Source organism: Amphiprion ocellaris, chromosome 6 (genome assembly GCF_022539595.1).
Source record: "Amphiprion ocellaris isolate individual 3 ecotype Okinawa chromosome 6, ASM2253959v1, whole genome shotgun sequence".
Classification (NCBI taxonomy): Eukaryota; Metazoa; Chordata; class Actinopteri; family Pomacentridae; genus Amphiprion; species Amphiprion ocellaris.
In genome coordinates this window covers 637,631-660,995 of record NC_072771.1, presented here as the reverse complement: position 1 = coordinate 660,995, position 23,365 = coordinate 637,631, and the positions used below count along the sequence as shown (strand labels likewise).

General features: G+C 42.0%; 2 protein-coding genes across 3 annotated transcripts in view; one reads left to right on the top strand and one right to left on the bottom strand.

Annotated features, from left to right (window-relative positions):
* Nucleotides 1-674: 674 nt before the first annotated feature.
* cfap77 (cilia and flagella associated protein 77) lies at nt 675-7,807 on the bottom strand. The gene is made up of 7 exons (XM_023275252.3): nt 6,165-7,807; nt 5,448-5,550; nt 4,261-4,363; nt 1,797-2,031; nt 1,547-1,643; nt 931-1,032; nt 675-833 (listed from the first exon to the last, which is right to left on the bottom strand). The coding sequence occupies exons 2-7, from the start codon at nt 5,508-5,510 to the stop codon at nt 684-686; spliced, it is 750 nt and encodes a 249-aa protein (XP_023131020.1). The 5' UTR covers nt 5,511-5,550; nt 6,165-7,807; the 3' UTR covers nt 675-683.
* Nucleotides 866-23,365, top strand: part of qsox2 (quiescin Q6 sulfhydryl oxidase 2) — a 31,004-nt gene continuing 8,504 nt past the window's right edge. The window contains exons 1-9 of one of the 2 annotated variants that reach the window (XM_055011320.1): nt 866-883; nt 13,438-13,681; nt 17,955-18,055; nt 18,153-18,201; nt 18,283-18,388; nt 18,586-18,676; nt 19,388-19,533; nt 20,085-20,222; nt 20,297-20,426. In XM_055011320.1, the coding sequence (XP_054867295.1) occupies nt 13,447-13,681; nt 17,955-18,055; nt 18,153-18,201; nt 18,283-18,388; nt 18,586-18,676; nt 19,388-19,533; nt 20,085-20,222; nt 20,297-20,426 (996 nt within the window). In that variant the 5' untranslated portion in view covers nt 866-883; nt 13,438-13,446. Of the gene's footprint in view, nt 884-13,360; nt 13,682-17,954; nt 18,056-18,152; nt 18,202-18,282; nt 18,389-18,585; nt 18,677-19,387; nt 19,534-20,084; nt 20,223-20,296; nt 20,427-23,365 lie in introns of those variants that run through there. The other variant, XM_023293431.3, reaches the window with a different exon arrangement.

The window sequence follows — 23,365 nt, the reverse complement described above, 5'->3', positions numbered from 1 at the left end:
TCTGGACAGGTGAGTCAGTTCAAGCAGCAGGTGAGAGGAAACATGACACCCGGACATCTGACAACAACATGACGGCGTTCGTTTGACGTCATTTTTATCCTGTTAAAGTAGAATTAGAGAAAATCCAAGTGAGAAGTTCTCGATCCGGATCGATCAGCTGCTGGTTTCAGGCTCAGACAAAAACACAGAAACACATGAAGCCTGCTCCTCCTCCTCCTCATCATCACCACCATCATCACAATCATCATCATCATCATCATCATCATCATCATCTTCATCATCATCACCATCTTCATCGTCATCATCATCTTCATCATCATCATCATCATCATCATCAGTCTCCTTTTCTTTTTACTTCAGTTCTGACCTTAATTCAGCAGCTGAAAGTAAATAAGTACATTTACTGGATTACTTCTGTGACTCTGACACCCTCATTTGTTGCTGAAGAACAGAGAGAGAACAGTTCCAAAGAACCTCAACAAACACTAGTTCTTGAAGAACCATTTTCAACAGAGTTGTATTTATTTATTTTAAAGTCTGTTTGGACGCGTTTCTGTGAACAAAGAGGTTCCTCAGTCTGAAGAACCATCTCAGAACAGTACAGGTTCCAGTGTAGAACTCTGAGGAACCTGTGACACTGACCACATGTTTCTGAGGAACATCACGGAGACATTTAGATGGTATCACTCTTTATTTGTGCTCAGAGGTTCTCCTGTCCTCGGTTCCGTCTGGTCTGTCCTCTGACGTTCTGCGAGATGTCCGGTTCCCCCGCTGAGCCTGAAGGCCCAACCACGAGCAGCCGGGTCCCTGAAGGTGTCCAGAGCTGGAGACACCTGGACACAGAGCAGAACTCACCTGTCACCAGCCACTCACCTGGATACAGGTATGTTACCTGTGCAGGTGTGTGTTACCTGTGCAGGTGTGTGTTACCTGTGTGAACTGAGACAGCTGTACAGGTGAGTGTGTGACAGGTAGAGCTTGGCTCCTCCTCAGCAGGCTGGTTCTGGTTTCTGCAGCTCCTCCTGGTTTAACCTGCACAGAGAGGTGTTCCACCACCAGCTGTAGATGTTCCACCACCAGCTGTAGATGTTCCACCACCAGCTGTAGATGTTCCACCATCAGCTGTAGATGTTTCACCATCAGCTGTAGATGTTCCATCAGCTGTAGATGTTCCACCATCAGCTGTAGATGTTCCACCATCAGATGTAGATGTTCCACCATCAGATGTAGATGTTCCACCACCAGTTGTAGATGTTCCTCCATGCTGAATGGATCTCCAACTACCTGCTCCTCTGTTCTCTGGTACTACTTAGTTTATTTTACTGGTTTTCCTCTCTGAAGAAACACTGCCTGCAGTTAAACCTGAAACTCTGAATGTTTCCATGTTGGTCTCAGCTGAGTCAGTCCTGGAGAACCAGAACTAGGAGGAGGAAGGTTCTCGTTCTCCAGGTTCTGGTTTAGGTTTTTTAAATGCAGGTAGAATAACAGTTTTGAGGTAAAGCTGATCAATGAATCAGGATGTCTGAAGCTGCAGGTGTGTTCTCACCTGGTGTGTGATGCTGTTCTGGTTCCTGCTCAGCTGCTCGTCCAACCAGCTGCGTCCATATTGATGAGACAGAAGATCTGACAGCGGAGAGGACGGCCTGAGAGACACACGATCACTGATCAATCACTGATCAATCACGGATCAATCACTGAAAAATCACTGACCAATCACTGATCAATCATTGACCAATCAGTGATTGATCGCTGACCAATCACTGATTAATGTATGATCAATAATCAGGTCTTCTCACCTGTTTCGGACTCCATACGTCATGTCCGGTACCGGTGCTGGACGGCGCGAGGCCCCGCCCTCACTGCGTCTGGGGGCGGGGCTCTGTGTGGAGGCTCCGCCCCTCTGAGCCCGGTACTGACTGATCTCTTTGGAGGTGACCAGACCGGACCGGACGGCGTCCCGGTTCAGAGACACGAAGTCCAGACGCAGGACAGAACCCTCTGGTCTGGACGGAACCTTCCAGCTGGACAGAACTGGAGAACGTTGTTACTGAAGGTTCTCCTCAGAACACACAGATACCTGACCAGTGTGTGTGTGTGTGTGTGTGTGTGTGTGTGTGTGTGTGTGATTGACAGATCAGAGGAGCCTTGTATTCAGTTTAGTGTGTCTGTGTGTGTTTGAGTGACAGCAGAGATTGTTGCCTGAAGGCATGTTTCCTTCACACAAACACACTCTGACAGCTGACCGCTGCTGCACACACACACACACACACACACACACACACACACACACACAGTAACAGACATACACACACACACCCACAGTAACAGACATATACCGAGAGACGTTACGTTTCTACCTCTGTGAGGACAATCATTGACATAATAAATGAGCTGGATGATGCTGAATTTAAACCTGAATTTAAGCTCGAGTTTAAACCTGAATTTAAGCCTGAGTTTAAGCCTGAATTTAAGCCTGGATGTTTTTCTCAGTCTGGTTCAGATCCGTACGATCACTGAAGCTCTGTGTGTATTTTTGTTTTTTTGCTATAAATATGCAGCTTTCGATTCCACAACAAGTTTCCTGATTAGTCGCCTCCATCGTAACGTATTAAAATGTTTTAATAATTTGGTTAAAATGACTTCATAAAGCGCCACACATCTTCTTCATGATGTCAGCTCTGGCTAGCAGCTACTACACACATGTTCCAGAGAAATAGCAGCTAATGATGCTAACATAGACCACACATCATTAGCTTTAGAGAGAGAGAAGTGAGCTAACGGCACACTGTTAGTGTACAAGTTCAGTGTGAAAACAACCGAGCATTTACTTATCAGTTTAGCATCAAAAAATAGCCCAAAAACTAAAGATGAGCATTAAAATCCAAACACTGGTATAAAAAACTGAGGATTAGTGCAGAAAGAGTAGCATTAGCATAGACTATTAGACTACAGGGATTATTGTCACATAAAAACAACATTCATTTTTAGAATTTATGTAGCAGTTTATATGCTAACATATGTTTATATGCTAATAGATGTTTATATGCTAACAGATGTTTATAAGCTAACAGACGTTTATATGCTAACAGATGTTTATATGCTAAAGGATGTTTATAAGCTAACAAATGTTTATATGCTAACAAGTGTCTATATGCTAACAAATGTTTATATGCTAAAAGCTGTTTATATGCTAAAACATGTCTAAATGCTAACAGCTGTCTATATGCTAACAGCTGTTTATATGCTAACAGCTGTTTACATGCTAACAGATGTCTAAATGCTAACAGATGTCTATATGCTAACAGCTGTTTATATGCTAACAGCTGTCTATATGCTAACAGATGTTCATATGCTACATATGTCTAAATGCTAACAGCTGTTTATATGGTAACAGCTGTCTACATGCTAACAGATGTTTATATGCTAACAGATGTTTATAAGCTAACAAATGTTTATATGCCAACGAATGTCTATATGCTAACAAATGTTTATAGGCTAAAAGCTGTTTATATGCTAACAGATGTTTATATGCTAACAGATGTTTATAAGCTAACAAATGTTTATATGCTAACAAATGTCTATATGCTAACAAATGTTTATAGGCTAAAAGCTGTTTATATGCTAAAATATGTCTAAATGCTAACAGATGTCTATATGCTAACAGCTGTTTATATGCTAACAGCTGTCTATATGCTAACAGATGTTCATATGCTACATATGTCTAAATGCTAACAGCTGTTTATATGGTAACAGCTGTCTACATGCTAACAGCTGTTTATATGGTAACAGCTGTCTACATGCTAACAGATGTCTATATGCTAACAGCTCTTTATATGCTAACAGCTCTTTATATGCTAACAGCTGTCTAAATGCTCACAGCTCTTTATATGCTAACAGCTGTCTACATGCTAACAGATGTCTATATGCTAACAGCTGTCTATATGCCAACAGATGTTTATGTGCTAACATATGTCTAAATGCTAATAGCTGTCTAAATGCTAACATCTGTCTACGTGCTAACCGCTGTCTACATGCTAACATATGTCTACATGCTAACATGTCTAAATGCTAACAGCTGTCTAAATGCTAACAGCTGTCTTCATGCTAACATGTCTAAATGCTAACAGCTGTCTAAATGCTAACAGATGTCTACATGCTAACAGATGTCTGTATGCTAACAGATGTTTATAGGCTAATGCTGACATCATAGTGTTCATGATGTTTACTGTTTTTACTATGGTTAGAGTTGGCGGGGCTTACCTTCGGCCACGCCTCCATCTTTGAGTGAGCTGCTGCTGGTTCCAAAAGTAAAGTCTGGACCAGGAACACTCAGACCCCTGGACCTACTCTGACCCAGAGGAGCCTGGAGACAGGAGGGATCTTCATCATCATCATCATCATCATCATAACCATCATCATCACCACCATCATCACTATCATCATCATCATAATCATCATCATCATCATCATCATCATCACCATCATCATCCCCATCATCATCATCATCACCATCACATCATCATCATTACCATCATCATCATCATCAACACCATCACTATCATCATCATCATCATCATCATCATCATCACCATCATCATCACCATCATCATCAACACCATCATCATCATCATCATCATCATCATCATCATCACCATGATCATCATCATGATCATCATCATCATCACCATCACCATCACATCATCATCATTACCATCATCATCATCAACACCATCACTATCATCATCATCATCATCATCATCATCATCATCACCATCATCATCGCCATCATCATCATCAACACCATCATCATCATCATCATCACCATGATCATCATCATCATCATCATCATAATCATCATCATCACCACCATCACCATCATCATCATCATCATCACCATCATCGTCATCACCACCATCACCATCATCACCACTATCATCATCATTTTATTGGTTTTATGGTTATTTGGTTGTTTAATGGTTGTTTATTGTTTTTTTATTGATTGTTTAATGGTTGGTTATTGGTTGTTTAATGGTTTTATGTTTGTTTATATGTTGTTTAATAGTTGTTTATTGGTTGTTTAATGGTTGTTTTCTGGTTTGTTCTTGATTGTTAAATGGTTGTTTATTGGTTGTTTAATGGTTGTTTAACGGTTGTTTATTGGTTGTTTAATGGTTCTTTATTAGTTTGTTTATTGGTTGTTTAATGGTTGTTTATTGGTTGTTTAACGGTTGTTTATTTGTTGTTTATTGGTTTGTTTAATGGTTGTTAATTGGTTGTTTAATGGTTGTTTATTGGTTTGTTTAATGGTTGTTTATTGGTTTGTTTAATGTTTGTTAATTGGTTGTTTAATGGTTGTTTATTGGTTGTTTAATGGTTGTTTGTTTGTTGTTTGTTGGTTGTTTATTGGTTGTATAATGGTTGTTTATTGGTTGTTGTGGTGCTGGTACCTTGATGTGCAGCGGGTTGGTCAACATGGATTCTCTGACGACACCGAGTCGGGGCGACGACATGATGAAGACAATGGGGACGATGAAGACGATGAAGCAGCTTCTGTTCACACAAACACTTCTTTTAAAAACGTCATCATCGATCACCTGTCAATTAATCAACTAATTGATTAATAATCAGGATTCAGTGAAGACTTCACTCTGATCAATAAGTCGATCGATCGCTACATGTTCCTGGTACTTTTACTACAACAGAGTACTTCTACTGCATGTTACTGGTACTTTTACTGTAACAGAGTACTTCTACTGCATGTTACTGCTACTTTTACTACAACAGAGTACTTCTACTGCATGTTACTGGTACTTTCACTGTAACGGAGTACTTCTAGTGCATGTTCTTGGTACTTTTACTGTAACAGAGTACTTCTACTGCATGTTCCTGGTACTTTTACCACAACAGAGTACTTCTACTGCATGTTACTGGTACTTTTACTACAACAGAGTTCTTCTATTGCATGTTCCTGGTACTTTCACTGTAACAGAGTATTTTTACTGCGTGTAACTGGTACTTTTACTCGAACAGAATACTTCTGTTAAAGCAGTAAACGGGTGACACTGCGCAGGCGCAGCACACAGCTGGTGTTTGATGCTAAATCACGGGTTTTCCACTGGCTCCTGATAATAAACTTATTTCAGGTTCATCTCCAAGTGACTCACCCGTTTCTAGGTCCTCCGGTGTCGAGTTGACCCGGTTGCTATGGCAACGGGACGCTCAACGTCCGCAGAAGCAAACAGGACATCCGTACGGAAGCTCGCAGCGGCCAGAAGAGTTGAATATAAAAGATGAGAGAAAAATATTTGTGAAAACTGGTGAATTAATGACGTTTTAAAGTAACGGAATAAATGTACTCAGTTACTTTTCCAAGCAGCAAAATGTCAAATGTGTGAATTTAAAAACCAAATCATTCGTTTTATTTAGTTTCTAACCGGAAGCTGCCGGGTTTATGTCTGAAAATACTCTGGTAAAGCAGCTCTGAGTTCGTTACTTGAGTAAATCTAGTCCGTTACTTCCCCTGTGGACCTGCAGGGGGCGGCAGAGATCCTTGAGGCGTTCACGGACTGAGTGGAAAATAAAAGAAGGTTATGGGATCTGATAAAAACTGATCTTTAAAATCACGTCTGTCCTATTTTTGTTTGTCTATTTTTACTGCACAGTTCAGAGTTAATATTTAACAAAACCAGATTTTGTTCTCTGCAGCTCTGACAGTGGAAGCATATTTGTACGTTCTGCTCTGCATTCAGCACTTTTGGGTGAATATATTTATTAGATTTAATTTGAAAGCTGCCTTTTGTCTTCTCCCGGAAGTGGCTTTTCTTTTCAGCTGTTTTACAGGAAACTCTGGATTTGTCTCTCTAATTTCAGCTCCGTTTGCTGCAGTTTGACTGAAGCTGATCGTTCTGAGTTCATCTCTGTGTTTTTATTTGCAAGTTTCTCTGTTTCTCATGGAAATGATCCACGTCAAAGCCTCACTTTTAGATCTCCGAGACCTTGAATGCATCACGGCGGTCACATCGACACGTCACTCTCAGTTTGACAAAGATCGTCTCAAGTGACAGGAGCGACTCCACGGTTCACACACCGATGCACGAAAATACAGTCAATAAATAAACAAAAACAAAGAGGAAAGCCCCCTTAAAGCTGTTACCATGGCAACCGGAGGAGGTCACCATTATTATAGGGTTCAGTCATTTTCTCTCTGGTTGTTTAAATCAAATATTTTAAAACATATACATATATTTACTTTCTTTTTCAATCATCTTCTCTGTTCATTAATTATTAGTGTGGTCTTTAAAATATAAACAAGTGAAAATAAATTCAGACGATTTGTTTTATTAAACCAACACTAAAAAAAACCCCACAAAGATTCACTTTATTCTGTCATTCTTGGTTAAAAACAAGAAGAAAATACTTCTAACATCAAACTCTGAATGTTTAGTTCGAAAATGACAAGAAACACAACCCAATACATATAATACACAATATAATAATAATCATAATACACTTTTGTTATGTGTCGCAGGTGTTCTTTTGTCTGTTTCTGGTCATTTTGTGTTTTTGTGGGGTTTTTGCTCCACTTTGTGATCATTTTGTAAACAGTGATGTAGTAATAAATAATTAATATCTGTGTAAAAGTAAAAACTTGTCTCTAGGATCTGATAAAACCAGATTTAACCCTCCAGTTGTCCTCATTTACGGGCACCAAAACATATTGTTTCCTTGTCTGAAAAAATCCCAAAATTCAGCAAAAAAATCCACAAATTTCAGAAAATATGCAAAACCTTCAAGAAGAAAATTTCAATAATTCCTTAAAAGTTTCCCTTAAAAGTTATATACATATATCTATCTATCTATCTATCTATCTATCTATCTATCTATCTATCTATCTATATATATATATATATATATATATATCTATATATCTATATATATATATATATATATATATATATATATATATATATATATATATATATAGAATCGTAACATACACTCGTTTACTTCAAGCACCTTCTCAGTACTTAATTCTAAGTTAATCTGTTATCTCTGTCCGCTAGCCTAGCACTTAGCAGTTAGCATGGCTTCTCCCTCTTCCTCTCCTTCTCTTTCCTGCTCAGTGTGTCACATGTTTAGTTACTCCTCTGCCTCCTTTAGTGATAACGATACCTGTAATAAATGCAGTCTGTTTGTAGCTTTGGAGGCGAGGCTCTCTGAATTGGAAGTGCGGCTCCGCACCATGGAAAACACCCCGCTAGGTGTTAGCCAGGCCCCCTTAGCCGGTGCGAACCGCAATAGCATAGCTGCTAGTGTAGCTTCTGCTAGCCATCCCCTAGCAGCTCCCGAGCAGCCAGGAAGTCAGGGTAGCTGGGTGACAGTTCGTAGGAAACGTAGTCCTAAGCTCAAGCCCGCTGTCCCGGCACACCACAAACCGCTTCACGTTTCTAATCGTTTTTCCCCACTCAATGACACACCCGCTGAGAAACCAACTCTGATCATTGGCAGCTCCGTAGTCAGAAACGTGAAGCTAGCGACACCAGCGACCATAGTAAAATGCCTCCCAGGGGCCAGAGCGGGCGACATAGAAGCAAATTTAAAACTGCTGGCTAAAGATAATCGTAAATACAGTAAGATTGTTATTCAGGTCGGCGTTAATGACACCCGGTTACGCCAATCGGAGGTCACCAAAGTTAGTGTGGCATCGGTGTGTAACTTTGCCAAAACCATGTCGGACTCCGTAGTTTCCTCTGGACCCCTGCCTGATCTGACCAGCGATGATATGTTTAGCCGTATGTCATCGTTTCGCCGCTGGATGTCTACGTGGTGCACTGCAAATGACGTTGGCTTTATAGACAATTGGAGCTCTTTCTGGGGAAAACCTGGTCTGATTAGGAGAGATGGCATCCATCCCACTTTGGCTGGTGCAGCTCTCATTTCTAGAAATATGGCTGATTTTATTAGAACTCCTAAAGCATGACAACCCAGAGTTCAGACCAGGATGCAGAGTTGTAGTCTTCCACACCTCTCTGCAGTTTCCTCTCAGCTGTCACCCTCCAGTAATTCAGTTAGCTTTATTGAGACTGTGTCTGTCCCCCGACCACCAAAATTCAATAAATTAAGCAAATCAAAAATAAACGAAAGACATAGTAACCAAAAAAATCTAATAAAAATTAATACCACTATTTCAACTGAGCGAAGAAACAGGACAATTAAATGTGGTCTGTTAAATATTATATCTCTCTCGTCTAAATCTCTGTTAGTAAATGATTTGATAACTGATAACCACACTGATTTGTTCTGTTTGACTGAAACCTGGTTGCAGCAGGAAGAATATGTTAGTCTAAATGAATCAACTCCTACTAGTCATACTAACTGTCATGTTCCTCCAATCACAGGCCGAGGAGGAGGAGTGGCAGCAATTTACCTCTGTAGCTTAAAAATGAACCAGAGACCTAAACCTAGTTACAGTTCATTTGAAAATCTTACTCTCAGTCTCTCTCATCCAGATTTAAAAGCTCAGAAACCAGTTTTATTTGTTGTTGTATATCGTCCTCCTGCTCCTTACTCTGAGTTTTTATCTCAATTCTCAGGCTTTTTATCTGATTTAGTGCTCAGCTCAGATAAAGTCATTATTGTGGGTGACTTTAACATTCATGTTGACGTGGACAGTGACAGCCTTACGACTGCTTTTAATTCAATATTAGACTCAATTGGGTTTTCTCAACATGTAAATAAACCAACTCATAGTTTTAATCACACCCTTGACCTCGTTCTGACTTATGGCATAGAAATCAAACAGTTAACAGTATTTCCCCAGAACCCTCTTCTTTCTGACCATTTTATGATAACATTTCAATTTACAACAATAGATTGTATAGGAGTTAAGAATAAATATCATTACAGTAGATGTCTGTCTGACAATTCGGTGACTAAATTTAAGGAAATAATACTCTCTCTATTTAGTCCAGCACCACTTACTGATATAATGGAAGGGAAATATTATAATTTTACCCCCACAGAAGTGGATTATATTGTTAATAATGCTGCAGCCTCACTGCGTACAACACTTGATAGTGTTGCACCTGTAAAAAAGAAAGTTCTATCTCAGAGAGGACCTGCTCCTTGGTATAATTCCCAGCTGTGGACTTTAAAGCAGGCGTCCCGAAAGCTGGAAAGGAAGTGGTATTCCACTAATTTAGAGGAAGTTTATGTAGCTTGGAAAAATAGTCTAGTAATTTATAAAAAAGCTCTTGGTAATGCCAGGACAACATATTATTCATCTTTAATAGAGGAAAACAAGAACAACCCCAGGTTTCTCTTCAGCACTGTAGCCAGGCTGACAAAGAGTCAGAGCTCTGTTCAACCTTGTATTCCTTTAGCTTTGAGCAGTAATGACTTCATGAGCTTCTTTACAAATAAAATTATTACGATTAGAGAAAAAATTAATCTGGCCCTTCCTGCAAATGTCACAGATGTATCATCGAGTACAGATGCTTTAGAATCGGCTGTAAGACCAGATGGATATTTAGAATTTTTCACTCCCATACATCTCTGAACTCATTTCAGTAGTTTCTACATCCAAACCATCCACATGTCTTTTAGATCCTATCCCAACTAGACTGTTCAAGGAGGCTTTACCTTTAATTAATTCCTCAATGTTAGATCTGATTAATCTCTCTCTAGTAACAGGTTATGTACCACAGGCTTTTAAGGTTGCTGTAATCAAACCTTTACTTAAAAAGCCCACTCTAGGTCCAGATGTTTTAGCCAACTATAGACCAATTTCCAACCTCCCATTTCTCTCTAAAATTCTGGAAACAACAGTTGCAAATCAATTATGTGAACATTTGCAAAGGAATAGCTTGTTTGAAGAGTTTCAGTCAGACTTCAGAGTGCATCATAGCACAGAAACAGCTCTGGTGAAAGTTACTAATGATCTTCTCATAGCGTCAGATAATGGACTGGTCTCTATACTTATTTTGTTGGACCTTAGTGCAGCATTCGATACAACTGACCACAAACTTTTATTACAGCGACTAGAACATTCTATTGACATTAAAGGGACAGCACTGGACTGGTTTAAATCCTACTTATCAGACAGGTTCCAGTTTGTGCATGTCAGCAATGACTCTTCTGAGCATACTAGGGTTAATCATGGAGTTCCTCAGGGTTCTGTCTTAGGACCAATACTGTTCACATTATACATGCTTCCCTTGGGCAATATTATTAGGAAGCACTGCATTAATTTCCATTGTTATGCTGACGACACTCAATTGTATTTATCTATGAAGTCAGATGAAACTAATCAGCTAGCTAGACTGCAAGATTGTCTTAAGGACATAAAGACCTGGATGACCTATAATTTCTTACTACTAAATTCAGACCAGACTGAAGTCATTGTATTTGGCCCCAAATATCTTAGAGAATTGCTTTCAAAGCATATAGTTCCTCTGGATGGCATTACATTGGCCTCCAGTACTACTGTGAGGAACCTCGGTGTTATCTTTGACCAGGACATGTCCTTTAACTCACACATAAAACAAATCTGTAGGACTTCCTTTTTCCACCTGAGAAATATTGTGAAAATCAGGAACATCCTGTCTCAGAGTGATGCAGAAAAACTAGTCCATGCATTTGTTACTTCTAGGCTTGACTACTGTAATTCCTTATTATCAGGTTGTCCCAATAGCTCTCTGAAACATCTACAGCTGATCCAAAATGCTGCAGCCAGAGTACTGACGGGAGTTAGCAAGAGAGATCATATTTCTCCTATATTGGTTTCTCTTCATTGGCTCCCTGTTAAATCTAGAATAGAATTCAAAATCCTTCTTCTGACATATAAAGCTCTTAACAACCAATCTCCATCATATCTTAAAGACCTGATAGTACCATATTATCCTAGCAGAACTCTTCGCTCTCAGACTGCAGGCTTACTTGTTGTTCCTCGAATCTCTAAAAGTAGAATGTGAGGCAGAGCCTTCAGTTATCAGCTCCTCTCCTGTGGAACCAGCTCCCAGTTTGGGTTCTGGAGGCAGACACCCTCTCTATTTTTAAGACCAGGCTTAAAACCTTCCTTTTTGACAAATCTTATAGTTAGGACTGACTGGGGGACCCTGAGGGGGTCAGCTGGAGTCTTCCTCTTGGACGTCCGTTAGTTCTGCCCCTAGTTCTGCTGCTACAGGCCTAGGCTGCTGGAGGACCTCTCTGGATGCACTGAGCCTTTCTCTATCTACCATTATATTTAATATATATATACCATTATTGCATTACACTCACTCTGTTTCTCCCTGTGTCCTTTCTCCGAGTGTCCCTGATCCCAGAGCTGGATGCTTCAGATGTGTGGTTGTTCTTCCACCTCCAGCTGCCCATTTCCACCAATCTACTCTGCATCACCCTCACTATACTTGATTTGCTCATCTACATATTTTTGAATTTACCACCAGCTATATATGTAGTATATTTAATGCCAGAGCTGTACACCATAGCAGTAAACTATAATCAGTTTCCATGTAAGTTATACTTTGCATGTATCATCTGTCTTATCATGCATGTATTAAACTGTGTGTTTTATGGTCCTTGTGTCCCCCCCCCACCTCTCTATCTCTACCTCTATCTGTATCCCTCTACCTCTACCTCTCGACCTCTTCTGTCCCTCTCAACCCGCCCGGCCAGCAGCAGATGGTTCCCCCACATTAGAGCCGGGTTCTGCTCTAGGTTTTTTTCCCTGTTAAAAGAGTGTTTTCCTGCCACTGTCTCCTTAGGGCTGCTCTGGGGTTCAGGCATATGGGTTCTGTAAAGCGTCTTGAGACAATTTGACTGTAATTGGCGCTATATAAATAAAATTGAATTGAATTGAATTGAATTGAATTGAATTGAATTGAATATATATGTGTGTGTGTGTGTGTGTGTGTGTGTGTGTGTGTGTGTGTGTGTGTGTGTGTGTGTGTGTGTGTGTGTGCAAAAAAATCTTCCACAAAAATCTTTAAAGTATCTAAAGTGATTACATATATATCAGTAAAACTTCTAATATTTTCTTAAGAACATTCAGAAAAAATCAACCAAAATCAACCAAAATTCGCTGGATTTTGGTTGATTTTTTTTTGTGAATGTTCTTAAACATTTTTTTTTTTTTAATTTCCAACAAAAAATGTTCAAAAATTTCCCAAAAACGTTGAAAATGTGGACATCAGAAGTTTCACTGTGAAAATATATATACCTTCCCTTCATTTTCAAACTTTAAAACGGGTCAGTTTGACCCGCAGTGGTCGTGTTGTTGTTGGTCCTCAGAATCCGCCTCAGAGTGAGCCTCTGTCCGGCCCTGTCTGTGCGGGGCTCCGGGCCGTGGCCCACGTCTCCCCGGCGGCACCGCCTCCTGCTCGGCACAAACTCTCAGGCTCTCTGATCGCCTGCTCTCGGTCGTGTGTTTCCCCACAGACGGCGGGGATGTTCCGGCTCTGGTTCAAAGTGGCGGCGGTCCTGTGGCTGGTCCCCGGGACGCTGGGAGGCGCAGCCCGTCTGTACACGGAGGAGGACCCGCTGGTGATCCTGAGCAGCGGCAGCCTGAGGACCACCGTCAGTAACTCCTCGTCGGCCTGGCTGGTCCAGTTCTTTTCGTCCTGGTGCGGACACTGCATCCAGTACTCCGGCACCTGGAAGGCTCTAGCCGGGGACGTCCAAGGTACCGACCCCGTTCATAGTACCGGTGATTACACCTCCGCAGCTGCCGGTGTGAGACTCGGTTCTACCGGATGAATACAACCCGAACACCGGCAGCTGAGCTTCTGCTTCGTGGGTTCTCCTGTGGTACACCCGTGACGGGGAATTTAAAGTGGCTGATTTTTTAATAAGATTGTGAATGTTCCGTATCAGGAACCACGTTAACGAGCTCACAGAACCTCACAGAACACGAAAAAGAGACGGTTTAACCGGATCAGAACTCACCGCAACACCGTTAGTCCTCTGGAGGCTAAAGTTACCTCCGGCTGATTATTGGAGTTTAATCCATCAGTGATCGATAACTGAAATTCAGCAGCTGGTTGGAGAGCTAGTTAGCTGGTATTAGAGTTAGCTGGTATTAGCTCTAGTCAGCTGGTAATAGCTGTAGTTGGCTGTTGTTAGCTCTACTAGGCTGGTATTAGCTCTGGTTAGCTGTTATTAGCTCTAGTTAGCTGTTATTAGCTCTAGTTAGCTGTCATTAGTTCCAGTTAGCTGTTATTAGCTCTAGTTAGCTGTTATTAGCTCTAGTTAGCTGGTAATAGCTGTAGTTGGCTGTTATTAGCTCTACTAGGCTGGTATTAGCTCTGGTTAGCTGTTATTAGCTCTAGTTAGCTGTTATTAGCTTTAGTTAGCTGTTATTAGCTCTGGTTAGCTGTTATTAGACTTAGTTATTAGTTCTAGTTAGCTGGTATAGCTCTAGTTAGCTGTTATTAGACTTAGTTATTAGCTCTAGTTAGCTGGTATTACCTCTAGTTAACTTTTACTAGCCCCAATTAGCCGTTATTACCTCTAGTTAGCTGTTTTTTGCTCTAGTTGGCTATTAATCTAGTTAACTGGTATTAGGTCTGGTTAGCTGTTATTAGCTCTAGTTAGCTGTTATTAGAGTTAGTTATTAGCTCTAGTTAGCTGGTAATAGCTGTAGTTAGCTGTTATTAGCTCTAGTTAGGTGTTATTAGCTCCAATTAGCCGTTATTACCTCTAGTTAGCTGTTATTAGCTCTGGTTAGCTGTTAATACCTCTAGTTAAGTTTTTTAGCTCTAGTTAGATGTTAGTAGCTGTAGTTAGTTTTTTTAAGGTCTGGTTAGCTGTTATTAACTCTGGTTAGCTGTTATTAGCTCTGGTTAGCTGTTAGTAGCTGTAGTTAGTTGTTTTTAGCTGTGGTTCGCTGTTATTTGCTGTAGTTAGCTGTTCCAGTTAGCCAGCAGGATCTCACAGATGCTAACACAGAGGTGAGCAGCAGCAGGTGTCAACAGTCACCTGTGAACCAGCAGCATGTTTAATGATTTAGTTCACTTTATTTATTAAGGAGCTGCTAGTTAGCTCAGTCGGCTAACAGCAGAGTTCTTCCTTTCTCCTCAGAAAAACTTTTTATTTCTTTTTCCTGCTGCACAGATGAAAATACAATAAAACAGGTGATGGTGCTAAATGTAGACCAGGTGAAGCTGCAGGTTCAGTCTGTGTTTTTGTTTTATTGGAGCTCAGCAGTAGCTGGAGCTAGTTAGCTAGCACTAACTGACCTGCTCTGAACCAGGTAGCATGGCTGTTAGCCTGTTTCAGGTGTTTTTCTGTAATCTGATTACTGTGAGAAGTGAAACAGCTGCAGCATCTAATCTTTAGACTCTTTACTGTTCAGACACATTTATAGAAAGGTTTCCAACTCCTGAAACTGGTTCTGACTGGAAGCTTCAAACCAGCAAGGACCAGTGAAGCCAGACCACTGGTTTTATTCAGGTGAAGAACAACACCTGGACAGACAAACACAACAACATCATCACGGTGGAGGATCTAACAAACAACTACAGCAGCAACAACGCCAGTAACAACCACAACAGTAACAATAACAATGGTAACAACAACACCAGTAACAACAACACCAGTAACAACCACAACAGTAACAATAACATCAGTAGCAATAACACCAGCAACAACAACGACAACAGTAACACCACCACCACCAGTAACAACAACACCAGTAACAACAACACCTGTAACAAAAACACCAGTAACAACAGCAACAACAGCACCAATAACAACACCAGTAACAACAACAAAAGTAACAACAACAACACCAGTAACAACAATAGTAACAACAACAGTAACAACAACACCTGTAACAACAACACCAGTAACAACAACAAAAGTAACAGCAACACCAGTGACAACAACAACAGTAACAACAACAAAAGTAACAGCAACACCAGTGACAACAACAACAGTAACAACACCACCACCTGTAACAACAACAGTAACAACAGTAACAACAACACCAGTAACAACACCTGTAACAACACCAGTAACAACAACAACAACAACAGTAACAATAACAATGGTAACAACAACACCAGTAACAACAACACCAGTAACAACCACAACAGTAACAATAACATCAGTAGCAATAACACCAGCAACAACAACGACAACAGTAACAATAACAATGGTAACAACAACACCAGTAACAACAACACCAGTAACAACCACAACAGTAACAATAACATCAGTAGCAATAACACCAGCAACAACAACGACAACAGTAACACCACCACCACCAGTAACAACAACACCAGTAACAACAACACCTGTAACAAAAACACCAGTAACAACAGCAACAACAGCACCAATAACAACACCAGTAACAACAACAAAAGTAACAACAACAACACCAGTAACAACAATAGTAACAACAACAGTAACAACAACACCTGTAACAACAACACCAGTAACAACAACAAAAGTAACAGCAACACCAGTGACAACAACAACAGTAACAACAACAAAAGTAACAGCAACACCAGTGACAACAACAACAGTAACAACACCACCACCTGTAACAACAACAGTAACAACAGTAACAACAACACCAGTAACAACACCTGTAACAACACCAGTAACAACAACAACAACAACAGTAACAATAACAATGGTAACAACAACACCAGTAACAACAACACCAGTAACAACCACAACAGTAACAACCACAACAGTAACAATAACATCAGTAGCAATAACACCAGCAACAACAACGACAACAGTAACAATAACAATGGTAACAACAACACCAGTAACAACAACACCAGTAACAACCACAACAGTAACAATAACATCAGTAGCAATAACACCAGCAACAACAACGACAACAGTAACACCACCACCACCAGTAACAACAACACCAGTAACAACAACACCTGTAACAAAAACACCAGTAACAACAGCAATAACAACACCAGTAACAACAACAAAAGTAACAACAACAACACCAGTAACAACAATAGTAACAACAACAGTAACAACAACACCTGTAACAACAACACCAGTAACAACAACAAAAGTAACAGCAACACCAGTGACAACAACAACAGTAACAACACCACCACCTGTAACAACAACAGTAACAACAGTAACAACAACACCAGTAACAACACCTGTAACAACACCAGTAACAACAACAACAAAAGTAACAATAACAAAAGTAACAACACCAGTAACAGCACCACCACCTGTAACAACAACAACAGTAACAACAACACCAGTAACAACAACAGTAACAACACCAGTAACAACAACACCACCTGTAACAACAACAAACGTAACAACAACAGTAACAACAACACCAGTAACAACAACAACACCAGTAACAACAGCACGTTGATGTCTTTCTTCTTGTTGTGACCTCATCGATTGTCTCTGACCTCATAGTTTCTCTGCTGCAGTAAAAACCAGCAACACAAACAGAACTACAGTTTCTTCTTCTTCTGTGGTTAGAATAACTTCCCTCAGACCGGTCCTCACAGAGATGGAGACACTCCAGATAAACACACACACAGCAAACTGTGGGAACCAGACTGATTCCATCTGCCGTAGTGTGAGGCCAGACACACACACACACACACACACACACACACACACACACACACACACACACACACACACACACACACACACACACACTGTCGTTTTGTGGACCTGCTATCGAGGTCAAAGGTCATCTGGGAGACAAAGACCTCGAAACCTCAGACACAAAACCTACACAAAGACACACAAAACACACACACAGACACACACATGAGGAGATGTCACTCAGACTACAGTTCATGTTAAAGCAGAGAGCATTCTGGGAATATAACAGCAACGGGTACCATGACAAAGACTTCTGATTGGTTGTGTGTGTGTACCTGATGTTGCGTGTGTGTACCTGATGTGTGTGTATACCTGATGTTGTGTGTCTGTGTGTCCTTCAGAGTGGCAGGAGGCCATCAGTGTCGGGGTGTTGGACTGCGCTCAGGAGGAAAACTTTGATGTCTGTAAAGAATTCAGCATCAAGTTCTACCCGACATTCAAGGTAGGTCCAGTACTACTGCAGTACCTCACCTGTCCTGCAGTAGCTCACCTGTCCTGCAGTGTCCAGGTGTATTAACTGTGATGTGTTTGTTCCTCAGTATTTTCGGGCCCACAGTCTGCCGACAGACCGAGGGACAACCTACAAAGGTGAGTCCGTCCTCCAGGTGAGTGTCTAAGGGGGGACACATTTCACCGTAACACTGCCTGACCAGGTGTGTCTGTGTTCAGGTGCAGACAGAGAGATCCAGTCGGTCCGACAGCTGATGGTCAACATCCTCCAGAACCACACCAGGATGGACCGGCCCCAGCACTGTCCCCCCTTAGAACCATACAGGTACCAGAACCAGAGCAGAACCAGACCAGAACCAGACCCGAACCAGAACCAAACCAGAGCAGAACCAGACCAGAACCAAACCAGAGCAGAACCAGACCAGGCTAGAACCAAACTAGAGCAGAACCAGACCAGAACTGGGACCAGACCCAGACCAGAACCAGAACCTGCTCCCAGCTAACCTGAGTCTGTGTTTGCAGTTCTGCAGAGCTGCTTCCTTTGCTGGGTCAGAGGTCCGATAACTTCACCGCCATCATCGTGGAGGAACCGGACTCGTACGTCGGCCGAGAGGTGAGAGGTCCGACTGGAGGAACCCAGTAATCGATGAGTTCCTGATTAGAATTTAATCGATTAGAAATACATTAACGATCCATTGCAACACTAAAAACATGCATCAGAGATCAGCTGTAGTTCCTGGATGTTCCACCAGGGGGACCCCCTTCCTGTTTAATCCTGTAGAGACCATGACAAAGACTTCCGAGGAGGTTAATGACCTCCAACCAGAACTGATGTGAGAATGTTCTTCTTGCGCCACCTTTTAGTCGTAGGAGCTTCAGAAGGAACCAGATGTCCTTCTCTGGAAGATGCTTCAAGAAACATCTTCCAGAGAAGGATGTCTGGTTTCTACTGAAGCTCCTACGAGCTCCAGGACCTGGATGAGTTTATCTAGCAATGTTAAAAAGGTCGCCAGTTGGTGAAGGAAATGATTAAGTTCTGCATATTCAGTGGAACATGAAGCTGCTGCAGAACATCAGACTGAGGGAACATCTGATCACTGCAAACATCACCTCACTTCATGATGCAACACCTATTCCATCTGCTTCCTGTTCCCCAGAGAAACGTTCTCATTGTTCTACAATGTTCCTTACTGTTCCTCACTGTTCTTCACTGTTCCTCACTATTCTCCACTAGAAGATAACTCTCCATGAACCTTCTTCATCCTCTGCTTTATGTCAGTGAAGGTTCTCACAAACACAAGAGGAACCTGTTTGTGTTCTCCAGGTGATCCTGGACCTGCTGCAGTACTCAGGTGTTCAGGTGAGGAGGGCTCTGAGCTCAGATCTGCCCCTGCTGGACGCTCTCAAGATCTCCACCTTCCCCTCCATCTACCTGCTGCAGCCCAACGGGACGCACACACACCTGCACAGGTGAGAACACACACACACCTGTACAAGTGAGAACATGCTACTGATTGTGGATCTTTCTTCCGGTTGTCATAGAAACTGAGTTCAAACTCCAAAACCTCTGATTCGTTCTCGTGACTTTTCTCAGGAGTTTGTTTCTGCAATATTTAATGATTTTCTGTAGTAGAGCATCTGGAAAACATCTGGAGAACGTTGGAGCTGACCTGATGGACCAGATATACTCTTAGGTTTCATATTTTACTAGAACGTAGGAATATTCTTCAGGTAGCAGACTGGAGTGTGTTGAGTCTCTGAAGTTAGATCTGTGGAGCTGAAGAACTTTTCTGCTTCAGGGTTCCTCACAGTGTTCAGTATTTAAGGGTTCTCCTCATCTTGGTTCTACAGTCAGGAACTCCTGAACGTTCTTAGTGAATTCTCCTCCCACAATTTGTGCTGTTCTCTGATCAGGATCAGTCACTTCTTTGGGTTCCACTGAGGAACTGGATGTGTGCTTAAAGGAGAACCAGAGGTGTGTTCTGAGGCTGATCTGGACCTGGTTCTGGTTCTGTCTGCAGTGACAAGAAGCTCCGGTTCTTCTTCTCCTCCCTGCTGAAGGCGTTACCTGGAGTCCAGCGGCGGTCGCAGGCAGCCAGCAGCAGCTCCAGCGTGGGCCAGGTGGAGGCACTGCAGGAACCCTGGAGGGACTTTGACAGGTGAGGGAGGAGCCGGGACCAGATCAGAACCGGAACCAGAACCAGAACGCAGCAGTAACTGTGTGTGTGTACAGATCCAAGGTGTACCTGGCGGACCTGGACTCGGCGCTGCACTACCTGCTGAGAGTGGAGATGGCCACGCACACCACGCTGGAGGGGGAGGAGCTTCAGGTCTTCAAGGACTTCGTCACCATGGTCGCCAAGGTAACAGTGATCAGGTCTGATAGAAGATCAATCAATCCATACCTGCTCTGCTCTGGTTGGATTGATCAGCGATCAGACGTACTGATGCTGAAGGTTCTATTGAATCTCAGGTTTCACTTCCAGCAGCCTTTAGATGTTCTACCATCAGTTGTAGATGTTCTACCATCAGTTGTAGATGTTCCACCATCACCTGTAGATGTTCCACCATCCGCTGTAGCTGTTTCACCATCAGCTGTAGCTGTTTCACCATCAGTTGTAGATGTTCCACCATCATCTGTAGATGTTTCACCATCAGCTGTAGATGTTCCACCATCCGCTGTAGCTGTTTCACCATCAGCTGTAGCTGTTTCACCATCAGTTGTAGATGTTCCACCATCAGCTGTAGATGTTCCACCACCACCTGTAGATGTTCCACCGTCAGCTGTAGATGTTCCACCATCAGCTGTAGATGTTCCACCACCACCTGTAGATGTTCCACTATCAGCAGTAGGTGTTCCACCATCAGATGTAGATGTTCCACCATCAGCTGTAGATGTTCCACCACCACCTGTAGATGTTCCACTATCAGCAGTAGGTGTTCCACCATCAGCTGTAGATGTTCCACCATCAGCTGTAGATGTTCCACTATCAGCTGTAGATGTTCCACCATCAGCTGTAGATGTTCCACCATCAACTGTAGATATTCCACTATCAATTCAATTCAATTTTATTTATATAGCACCAATTACAGTCAAATTGTCTCGAGATGCTTTACAGAACCCATATGCCTGAACCCCAGAGCAGCCCTAAGGAGACAGTGGCAGGAAAACACTCTTTTAACAGGGAAAAAAACCTCGAGCAGAACCCAGCTCTAATGTGGGGGCACCCATCTGCTGCTGGTTGGGTGGGTTGAGAGGGACAGAAGAGGTAGAGGCTAGGGCTGGGCGATATGGCCTAAAAAAAAAATCTCAGATTTTTTCACAAAAAATCCCGATTCACGATTTATCCGATTTTTTTTTATCCCCTATCTAATCTCTGCATGCCGGAGTCCAGTCTACTTAATGCAAATGAGCTGCAGCTCTCTCCAGGTAAACACACCTGATCACAGCTGGAAATGCGCTGCATGTTGCATGCTGGTCCGGTTGCGGTGTGTTTCCAGCTGTGATCCGCTGTGTTTACCCAGAGAGGGCTGCAGCTCATTTGCATAAAGTAGACTGACTTCTACTTCATGCAAATTGGATGTGGCGTGCAGAGATTCCACGCATCGTTAAACTGTCCTCAAACTTCTAAACTAGGCGTCAGTGACCGAAAACGAGGACAGATTCAGCTGCTGCACAGATTTTCTCACTTCAAATGCTTTCAGAAATACTTTTCGCTGACGTGCTTTTTGAAATAAAAGGGAAAATTTGCGGCTGAGCCGCTGTGTTTATCCGACTCGTCTGCAGGACTGTCCAGCTGAAAGCTCGGTCATGTGACCACATAGCGGCCTGCTGTTGCTCAGCGCTGTCATGTGACCATGTTGTGGTTCGCTAGTGACCGCCCACCGTCTGTGTGATTTTAAGATGTGGTGCGTTGCCGTGCGGGAAAATCGCATCTAGTGGACACACGCCTTTAGATCTGCACCGCTCGCCGCCATGTTGTTTGTGTATCAAGCGTGGGGGGGAGGGGGGCGCACTCTGAACTACGGGAGCCCAGCGGGAAGGCGTTGGTGGCGGATGTTGATGAGAAAATCGATTTTCATTAAAACTAATCGACATTAAGTACAAACTCGAATTAATCGATAAAATCGATTTATCGCCCAGCCCTAGTAGAGGGGGAGAGATAGAGGGGTAGAGGTGGGGGGGACACAAGGACCATAAAACACACAGTTTAATACATGCATGATAAGACAGATGATACATGCAAAGTACAACTAACATGGAAACTGATTATAGTTTACTGCTATGGTGTATGGCTCTGGCATTAAATATACTACATATATAGCTGGTGGTAAATTCAAAAATATGTAGATGAGCAAATCAAGTATAGTGAGGGTGATGCAGAGTAGATTGGTGGAAATGGGCAGCTGGAAGCAGTGGGCTGGAGGAAGGTCAGCAGCAGCAGCATCCCACAGATGGAGATTAGGCCAGTTGGTGGGAGAACCGCCACAGATCTGAAGCATCCAGCTCTGGGATCAGGGACACTCAGAGAAAGGATACAGGGAGAAACAGAGTGAGTGTAATGCAATAATGGTATATATATATATATATATATATATATATATATATATATATATATATATATGTATATATATATATATATATATATATATATATATATATATATATATATATATATATATATATATATATATAAAATATAATGGTAGATAGAGAAGGGCTCAGTGCATCCAGAGAGGTCCTCCAGCAGTCTAGGCCTATAGCAGCAGAACTAGGGGCAGAACTAAGGGACGTCCAAGAGGAAGACTCCAGCTGACCCCCTCAGGATCCCCCAGTCAGTCCCAACTATAAGATTTGTCAAAAAGGAAGGTTTTAAGCCTGGTCTTAAAAATAGAGAGGGTGTCCACCTCCAGAACCCAAACTGGGAGCTGGTTCCACAAGAGAGGAGCTGATAACTGAAGGCTCTGCCTCACATTCTACTTTTAGAGATTCTAGGAACAACAAGTAAGCCTGCAGTCTGAGAGCGAAGAGTTCTGCTAGGATAATATGGTACTATCAGGTCTTTAAGATATGACAACGAGACCAACGACTCGATGGATGGAGAAACTATTGAAATGAGTTCAGAGAGATGTATGGGAGTGAAAAATTCTAAATATCCATCTGGTCTTACAGCCAATTCTAAAGTATCTGTACTCGATGATACATCTGTGACATTTGCAGGAAGGGCCAGATTAATTTTTTCTCTAATCGTAATAATTTTATTTGTAAAGAAGCTCATGAAGTTGTTACTGCTCAAAGCTA

What these genes read in the sequence shown, in the direction of transcription:
- cfap77 (XM_023275252.3), bottom strand. Translation starts at nt 5,510, where the DNA reads ATGTCGTCGCCCCGACTCGGTGTCGTCAGAGAATCCATGTTGACCAAC. An exon ending in AGATGGAGGCGTGGCCGAAG is followed by an intron (nt 2,032 to 4,260) that starts GTAAGCCCCGCC and finishes AACGTTCTCCAG; the next exon opens with TTCTGTCCAGCTGGAAGGTT. An exon ending in ACGTATGGAGTCCGAAACAG is followed by an intron (nt 1,644 to 1,796) that starts GTGAGAAGACCT and finishes TGTGTCTCTCAG; the next exon opens with GCCGTCCTCTCCGCTGTCAG.